Source organism: Palaemon carinicauda, chromosome 10 (assembly GCF_036898095.1).
Source record: "Palaemon carinicauda isolate YSFRI2023 chromosome 10, ASM3689809v2, whole genome shotgun sequence".
NCBI lineage: Eukaryota > Metazoa > Arthropoda > Malacostraca > Decapoda > Palaemonidae > Palaemon > Palaemon carinicauda.
Window position 1 is genome coordinate 8,586,471 of NC_090734.1, and position 10,000 is coordinate 8,596,470.

General features: G+C 36.6%; 2 protein-coding genes across 2 annotated transcripts; both read left to right on the forward strand.

Moving 5' to 3' along the window:
* Positions 1–6,269: 6,269 nt before the first annotated feature.
* LOC137647834 (zinc finger MYM-type protein 5-like) lies at positions 6,270–6,902 on the forward strand. The gene has a single exon (XM_068380792.1). It carries the CDS (start codon positions 6,270–6,272, stop codon positions 6,900–6,902), a length of 633 nt encoding a protein of 210 aa, XP_068236893.1.
* A 291-nt stretch (positions 6,903–7,193) lies between these two features.
* On the forward strand, positions 7,194–8,168 carry LOC137647835 (52 kDa repressor of the inhibitor of the protein kinase-like). Its single transcript, XM_068380793.1, has 2 exons — positions 7,194–7,568; positions 7,665–8,168. Exons 1-2 carry the CDS (start codon positions 7,194–7,196, stop codon positions 8,166–8,168), a joined length of 879 nt encoding a protein of 292 aa, XP_068236894.1.
* Positions 8,169–10,000: the final 1,832 nt, after the last annotated feature.

Below are 10,000 nucleotides of genomic sequence, written 5' to 3' on the forward strand. Positions count from 1 at the left end.
ACAGTTCGCATTCCTCGGAAGAAGGTTTTAAAACTGGAAAGGAGAATGAGGAACGTGATAGTAGGGGCCTTTCCGGGATCGTGTTAATTCTGATTCATTGTGAATGTTAATGACATTATATAGTTCAAGTGCCCAAATTGCCCGATTTGTTATTGTAATTTAAGCTTTGTGTTGTGAAAATCCTTAAACAGTATTAGACCACCTTAAGTAATATATTGTAATTTGTGTATCAACGGTTATTGTGGGTGAATGAGTGTGGCACCAGCGGGAGGACCACAAACAGCATTCGGGTAAGCTAGGCTCATCAATTTATTATCAAGTATTTAAGCTATGTTAAATATCTTAAGAGTTCACTAGCATACTAGAGTTACGTACCCATTCAAGCATATTTTATGAGGTATCACGTCTTCTTTTAGGCCATCCTAGTATTGATCTAGGTCACTTCCATTGGCTTTTGAAAGCTACAAAGGCAAACAAGCCTTCATTTTTGTAGTGATATTTGATGGAAGTTCTTCACTAGGGGGTAGCTAACCCTTATCAATCTTCCAACTCTATATCACAAATCTTTTCGATTGGTTACTTAATAGTTACATGTTAACGTATTGTTGAATGTTTATTTGCTATTGAATGTTTTGCATTGTTCTGTGAATATCAAAACTACCACAAATGTGCTAAAGATAGGTATATATCATAGTTGCTAATATGTCATTTAACGCATTAGATTTTGCAGCAGACCCGAATGAACATTTAGGAGCGTTGAGGTATGCTAAAAAGTCAGTTATTGAAACTTGCGTCAGACTACGATGTTGTTGTTCCGGCAGGTGCAGTTAAGAAAGAGATTCTGGGACTGGTATTGACAAAGTTTGTCGATAAGGGTTATATATCGGAGGAAGAAGCAAAAAGGTTTTCCTTTAGCATTGGAGAAAGCTCCTCAACCCACTGCTGAGACATTGAAGTTAATGATAGAGTTAGAGAGAGCAAAGGCTGAAGCTGAAATAGTTAAAGAAAGAGCTTCACTAGAGATCATGAAAGCGAGAGAGAATGAAGATTGATGTCGAAAAGGTCAGTTAAGTTTAAGACAAGCCAAACAGATTCGTCTAGAAAATTTAGAAATTGAAAGAGAAATTGATAATAAGAAGAAACTGGAACTAGAACGACAATTTGTAGAAATAAGGCTAAGTGAAAGGAAAGCAGAGAAAGATTTTCCAGATCAATTTGACTTGTTTAAAGCCAGGAAATTGATTCCCATCTTTAATGAACAGGTCTCAGAGAACTTCTTTTAAATTTTTGAAAATACCGCCGCTTCATTAAAATGGCCTAAGACTGAATGGGTGTTACTAATTAGGACTTCCTTTAAAGGTAAGGCTGCTTCAATTTGTGCTCAAATGATTACAGAAAGAAATTACAAAATCTTAAAGAAAGTAGTGTTAGATACCTACAGTATTACTCCAGAGGGTTATAGGCAAAATTTCAGAAATTCAGCTGAAGGTGTTGGGCAAACTTTCTTGGAATTTTATACTTTAAAAATTAAGCTGTTTGAGAAATGGATTGATAAAGAAAATGTTACTTCCTTTGAAAAGCTCAAAGAACTAATTGTTTTGGAAGAGTTCCTACGGAAAATTCCAGCTAACATATCAATGTACATCAATGTACATTAAAGAAAGACAAGAAAAGGATCCTAAGAGAGCAGCAATATTGGCAGATGAGTATTTTCTTATTCACAAGACTAAACGGGTAAATATGGTTTCAGGTCAGTCTAAAAACTGATAATGTAGATATTTACTGTACTTTTTGCAGGACTACTGGTCATTTGATCAAAGACTGCGATAACCCTCAGTGCAGAGTAGCTCACTCTCGGCAAAAATCTAAAGCTTTGGAGAATTTTCCAATTAAACACACTTCTCCGAATACAGGACTTCCGGCCTCTAACGTAACTTCACCTGGAGGTAAGAAAGTTATGCATTCTGTAAAAAGTGAGACTGATTTTGATATATTCAAATGCAAAGGAACTGTTGGGGACAAAACGGTTACTATGTTGCGTGATACTGCTTCATCGCAAACTTTCATCAGCCCAAAACTTCAACAATTAGCAAAGGCTACAGGCAGGTATATAGCAGTCTCAGATTTGTCACATGAAACTGTGTTTCCATTGGTAACTATACAAATGAAATGCCCGTACTATGACGGATCTGTAGAAGTGGCCTTAAATTAAAAGGAATTTTCATGAAGAGATATTGATATGTTGATTGCCAATGAACTGGCCCATGGGACAGTTTTTAGCAATTTACTAATTACCTCTCCCGAGGTTAATGAAAAACAATGTCAGGTGGTAACCAGGTCTAAAAGAACAACTACTAATAATTCTGACCTTAATCTTTCAAATTGTGCTTCTTAACAGGTTTAAAATGCCATTAAACTACTAGATATTGCTCCTAATAAATTTGCTGATGACCAACTAAAAGATGAGTCTTTACACTCCTTATTTGGGAAGGTGATCGATCAACCAGAGAAGGATCAGAAGGCTCCTTACTTTTATAAGGAAAGGGGAATCCTTCTATGATATTTTCGTTCTCCTAAACTGCGTTATGAAGACGATTGGGGAGACAAACAGCAACTGATGGTTCCAGAGTTGCACCGCAAAGACCTTCTAGAGATTGCACACTCGGTGGATAGTCACTTAGGAATCACCAAAACTTATCAGCGACTGGAAGAAGATTTTTATTGGTTAGGTATGAAAAAGGACGTAAGAAACTTTGTAAATGCTTGCTCGACATGTTAACTGACCAATGGAGCCCTAGAGAGATTTCATCAGACAATGAAAGCTTTACTAAGGAAGTATATATTCGTGACGGGAAAGGACTGAGATGAAGATCTAGACCTATTAATGTATGTATTGTGCAGTGTTCACAATGAATCTACTAACATCAGTGCTTTCGAACTTATGTTTGGACAAAGACCACGCACCATACTCACTTCTATTAAGGAGAGAATTCTTCAGGGTGGTAAAAAGGGAGAAGAGTTTGATGCATTGAAATATCTTGCTTCACTGAATCTGAGATTAAGTAAGCTTCTGCAATTTGCTCAAAGTAATCTATCAATTGCACAGGAAGGTATGAAACATCTGTATGATAAGAAAGCAAAGGTAAGAAGCTTTAATGTTTGTGATGAGGTATTAGTGTATCATCCCATTCCTGGTAATTATTTACGTGAGAAATTCATGGGACCTTATGTAATTGCTAAACGAATTTCTAAAGTTAACTACCTGATTAAGACTCCAGATAAAAGACAATCTTCTCGGGTAGTACATGTAAATCTTTTGAAACCTTATGTAAGATCACCATCAAAGGAAGTATGTAACCTTGCTGTTGTACAGTCTCTAACACTAATGGAATATGACAACAATCCTGTTGCAGATAAATCCTTATTGGATGAAATTGTGATGTCATGGAAGGACTCTGAGAACTTGCAAATCCTATAGTCCCTCCCTTCCTACCTGGATCTTGAGGCAGATGACAAAAAGAAACAAATGGTAGAACTTATTCAGCAATATAACGATCTGTATTCGGATACTCCTGGAAAATGTACAATTGTGAAACATGATGTTGCTATCCAGACTGATGTGCAACCTATAAGACAGTCCTACTACAGAGTTTCTAAAGACAGACTGGCTATTCTGAAAGAGGAACTGGATTATCTACTGGCAAACAATCTGGTTTCGCCAAGTTCTTCTCCGTGGGCCTCTCCTTGCTTGTTGGTGAAGAAGCCAAATGGCAAATATCGGATGTGCACAGATTATAGGAGAGTAAATGCATTTACCCTTAAAGACTCTTATCCATTACCTAGAATAGTAGATATACCAGATGCCCTTAGCGATGCTAAATACTTAACTCAGATCGACGTTATTAAAGAATATTATCAAATTCAAATAACCGAGAGCTAAAGATATTTCAAGTTTTATAGTGCCTTTTGGACTCTTTTCATGTAATGTCATGACATTTGTAACGCCCCATCTACTTTCCAGAAGATGATCCAGACAGTGACTCAAGGACTTGAAGGAGTATATGCATATTCAGATGACTTTGTGATAGCAACCTCCTCTTGGAAAAAACATCTCCAACTCCTGGAAGAAGTTTTCAGAAGATTAAGAGCAGCTAATCTTACCATAAATCTTTCTAAGAGTAACTTCTGTAAGGTTACTGTAACTTACTTAGGTCACGAAGTAGGTAGTGGTAAGGTATTGCCTAAAGAGGTTAATATAAGATCTATAATGGTGTATCCAACACCCCATGACAAAAAGTCTTTACGTACATTTTTGGGTATGACTGGATAGTATAAGAAATTTTGTCTAAATTATTCTAGTATTACGGGACCATTGTTTGAACTTACCTCGAGCAAAAAAAAAATTGAATGGACTAATCGGCATAAAGAAATTTTTCACAAACTGAAATTATTAATGTCATCTTATCCAATTCTTAGGGCACCAAAGTTTCATAAACCTCTTTATCTTCAAGTAGATGACAGTAATTATGGACATGGTAGCGTGTTACTGCCGAATATTGGCAAGGATGACGACACCCTGCCTCACTTGCATCAACTTTTACCTGTGGCTTACCACTCAGGATGCTTCACTGGATCACAGTTAAACTGGCTTACCATAGAGAAGGAGTTATACAGCATAGTTTCTGCCATACTTCACTTTAAACCACACATTGAGGGACAGAAAGAAACTATCATATTTTCTGACCACTTACCACTTTGTTTTTTGGAGAAAGCTAGGCTGTCCAATCTTAAATTACTTAGATGGTCATATAATTATCCTTTCGTCATCAAATGATAAAGTAGTGAGAATACCTGTTACAGCTAATACTATTGAGGATGCCATGTCTCGAATGAAAGAGAAAATACTATGAGTTTAGAATAAGAGTTTAAACATTGTAATTTTCCAACAGATAAGCAGTCTCTAACCAACGGGGAATATTACGAAAGTATTATTTTGACTACTTCTCTGTTGCACAAGCGCCATCTAGCCATCACTAAGCAAACGCTCCAGTGCCATCTACAGGGCCGATTTACCGCATAGGCAAACTAGGCATTTGCCTAGGGCCCCGCGCATTTGGTGGCCCCGCGATCCAAGGGGTTCAGGGGCTCATCCAAGACTGCGCACATAGTGCAAGTGCAAAGGGGTCCCTAACTAAATAGTTCAAGTGTTTGGAGAGTAAAATTGATTTTTGAAAATTAATCATAACAAAAATAAATAATGAAATAAAATAAAATAAAAGTAAATAAACCTAACCATAAATGCAACACTCAACACGCCTTTGTTTACATCAGAACGGTTGTGTTTTCCTGCTAATGGGTGAGTATGGGAGATTCCTCTCCAATTTTCTGTAGTAATTACACGTTATCTAAACTTGTACTGTGACAAATTAACTGAACTGTTGTTGATAGACATTGATGTGTATGGATAAATGTTTGTTTTCGCCTCTAAATGTTAGGGGAGGTACCTGGTAGGATTACTTGACCAGTAAAGACGCATGGACCATTAAAGACGCATTTTTGGAAAAAATACTATAAGAAAACTTGAAAACGCAAACTGACTTCCGTTTGTAGGTTTTAAAAGCACTTTGTCCTGTCTTTAAGTCTTTATCATTTCAATAACAGATCTCTATTACTCTAAAAATTATTGAAGTCAAAGTGCAAAAATGTTGCAAACCATGCAATGCCTTAGCAAAATGCTAAGGTTTTGCTATTTTACTATTAGTGCTACCACTGTTTACACAGGTATTTAGGTACGGATTTTTCTATTTCAGGGTGTTGAAAATTTATCTAGGGAGGAAATGACGTCCAGACAAGCATTGGATTTGGAGAAAATCTGGCTTTCCCGTGCAATTTCAGTATGATTTCTGTTTAATCAAGGAGGATGAATTAGTAAAATATTCGTAACCCAAATCACTAACCTAATCTATGGTAAAAGTTCTGTATATGACTCCTTTCTGGTAACGTTTTGAATTTTTAGAGGCGCAGAGGAAAGGGGGCTACAAGGGCCATATCCCCCAAATTGACAGAAGAAAAAAAAATAATTAAAAAATTCAATAATAATTGATAATGAAAAATTTGTATTTGCATGATTACAGACAGTGGTACATCATTATGACATCTCGTGAACCTGATGTTGGAAAAATAAATGATTAATAATAATAAAAAAATAATAATAATTGGTAATGAAAAATTTGTATTTGCAGGATTACAGACAGTGATACATCCTCATTATGGCATCTCGTGAACGTGATGTTAGACGTTCTTATGCGAGTGGGTCACAGAAAAGAAAGAAGAAAATTCAAGAAGAAGAAAAGAAAAATAAAGATGTAGGAAGCTGCAGAAAGATCACAGACATGCTCACGAAAACAGTTTCTGATGTTACCAGTACAGTTGAATCTGCAGATACGTCAGATCATACAGGAAGCCCTCCCTCCATTATTTCGCAGCCAGCATCTACTTCTTTTGTGTCTCCTCTCAATGTGATAGACATTTCATCCACTGGATTTGTCTTAAAAGATCCTGCCTCATGGCCAAATGTAATCCCAGATTCTCTACATAATGCTTTCATTGCAGAAAACTTCAGTCAAACTCTGAACATTGACTTTAGGAAATCAGCAAGGATTTATGATGATGGAAATAGTCGTTGTTTAAAGTCATCTATGTTTTATAGGAAGCTTGCAAATTCAGAAACTGTGAAAAGATCATGGATGGTATTCTCTGAAAGCTCAGGAAAAGTGTACTGTTCAGCATGCAAGCTATTTTCTACCAAAGAAAATGCTTCACACAGGGGTTCAATGACTGGAAAAATTCCAAGCGTTTCGATGAACATGAAAACAGCATCACTCACAGGAGCTGCATTTTAGCCAGTGTATTTCGTGCACAGAAAAAAGGCTTATTGGATTCTCATTTGGAAAATCAAACTGAAAAAGAGCACACTTATTGGAGAAAAGTTCTAGAAAGAGTTGTTGCTGTTGTAAAATTCTTAGCTCTATGAGGTTTTTGGTTCGGAAAACAATGGTAATTTCCTAGGGATCATAGAACTGTTAGCACAATTCGATCCATTCTTAGCAAATCATGTGTCACGCCTTGGGAATGCAGGAAGAGGCACTGTATCTTACATGTCATCTACTATTTGTAATGAATTTATTGAAGTGATGACTAAGAAGGTCCTCAATAACATCATAGCAGCTGTGAAAACTGCGAAATACTTTGCAATAAGTGTAGATTCAACACCAGATATTTCACATACAGATCAACTGACATTCATTGTTCTCTTTGTCGACTCCAGTGGTAAGCCTGTAGAGCGCTTTATAAAATTCATTCCTCTTTCAGGCCATGATAGAGAAACAATGATGAATGTATTACTGGATACTCTGCTTGAACATGATCTCTCTATTATGGATTGCCGTGGCCAGAGCTATGACAATGAAACTAACATGTCGAGTAAATATAATGGATTGCAAGCCCGTATCAAGCAAATCAACCCATTTGCTGAATATGTGCCCTGCTCAGCACATTCTCTTAATCTTGTTGGGTCATGTGCTGCGGAGTGTTGTGTTGCTGCAGTTTAATTTTTTAGACTTTTACAAGCACTCTTTAATTTTTTCTCTGCTTCAACGCATCAGTGGAGTATACTCAAGTCAACCATTCATGGAGATGTCATCAAATTATTATCAACAACAAGGTGGTCAGCACAGCATGATGCAACACATGCTTTGAAAGACAGCTTTGCTGAAATACGTTCTGCTTTGATCCAAATAGCAGAGGATGAAGACCAGACAGCAACTACAAGAAGCGAAGCAGCCCGCTTAGCATCAAAATTGGAAGATTTTGAATTAGCCTTACTCTGTGTTCTTTGGGACTGTATACTGGAACGGTTAAATGCCACGAACAAGACACTTCAGAAAACTGAAATTGAAATGGCTACTTGTGCTAACCTCTATGCAGGCTTAGTGGAATTTGTAATCTCACTTCGCAATGATGAAGCTTTTGAAATGTCTGAAGAGAAAGCTAAACTGCTGGTGAAAGACTACAGTTACCGGGCTGATCATCAGCGGTCAAGGAAGAGGAAACGTAATTTTGAAGACCCAGACAATGAAATTTTATTACTACCAAGGCAGATTCACTGATTACAGAATTGGTGAAAAGAAAAGAAATCTACCAGAATCTCAATGACAAGTTTGGATTTCTGTTCAAAATTACTACTATGCCAGATGCAGAATTGAGAGAAGCTGCATTAAAGTTGCAACAACACCTTTCAGCAGATGTTCAGGATACATTTTTGGAAGAAATGGTTCATTTTTCTGGGTATATGAATCAGATTAAAGCACCACCTGAAAAATGTGCGCCCTCAGCTGCTTTGAAACATTTAAGAAATGAAGGTATCTCAGAAACCTCCCCTAATGTTGACATAGTGTATCGCCTTTACCTAACACTTCCAGCTACTAACTGTGAAGGTGAACGTTCATTTTCTGTTTTGAAAAGAGTGAAAAACCAGCTCCGTTCAACAATGAGCCAAGACAAATTGTGTAACCTAGCCTTGTTGACCATTGAGTCTGATCTAACAAGAAATATTGATTTTCAGAGTATAATTGATGATTTTGCCAATATGAAATCTAGAAAGAAATTTATTTAAGAAGTGCCTGTGAAGTTGATGTATGTACATGCATGATTTAATTATAATCACAAAAAGGGAATGTAGTGGTTATGTTGAATACCAAAGGTGTGTATGATGCTTTAGTAACCTAGTTTATTTAAGAAGTGCCCGTGAAGTTGATATATGTACATGCATGATTTGATGATAATCACAAAAAGGGACTGTAGAGGTTATGTTAAATACCAAAGGTGTGTATGATGCTATTGCTCTAGTAACCTAGGATTCTTTTGTTTCTTTTCTTTAAACATATAATTAGATAAGCGTAATGGTAAATAATAATGAAAATGGAATTATTATGTTAAAGGAGATGGGTATAAGATGGCAAAGATTTAATTATGTAGAAATACTGTACTTTGAGTGTCTATTTTTTATATGAATGAATTACTGATTATTATAGGCTTAATGGCAAAATGTGATATAAACGGAATGATAACAGTGGCTGTGTTGAATGTAATAGGTGTAGGGTTATAAGTCACTACTTTATCTAACAATTCTTTACTCTCTTGAGTTTATATGATTTGATAGTCTTATGCATGATGCAATGATAACAATAATGGTCAGTGATATATAAAGGGGATGATACTGCTGTAGTGGTTATGCTGAATATAGTAGGTACATGATGATTGATGTGACTACTTTAATAGCCTAATCTAGTAATACTATGCTGTCTTGAGCTTATTCTCTTTAAAATGCATGATTTAACAGGATAGTTATAATGGCTGTTAGTAAATGGTTTTGGTTGCCTTGATGTACTTTCCTTATTAAATTTAATCTAAATAGCCAGAATGTATTTAATTAGACCTTAAATGGGCTCACACCGACACCCCCACCCCACCCCCAAGCTGAAAGGGGTTGCTTCGCTTACCTGTAACTCAAAGCCTAGGGCCCGGAGACTTCTTAATCCGGCCCGGAGACTTCTTAATCCGGCCCTGGCCATCTAGCAATCGCTAAGCAAACGCTCTAGCGCCATATAGCCATCGCTAAGCAAATGCTCCAGCGCAATCTAGCCATCACTAAGCAAACGCCCCAGCGCCATCTAGTTTTCGCTAAATCGGCAATAAATTGTATATATTGTACATAATCCCTGATTAGGCATATAAGTTTACTTTTTTCCCATTTGTTTAAATCTAGAGCAGTCTGGTTTACCCAACCAAAGTGTAAAGTGTTATTTTAGTTTATACTTAAGCTGTTTATAAATGTAATACTATTCATTCTTAAGTGTCTTTTCCCGTTGGTGTTGCATTATTTATCTACAGTAGGTGTTGATGAATAAATTAAGAACTGAAGTGGTAAGAAAACTGGGGC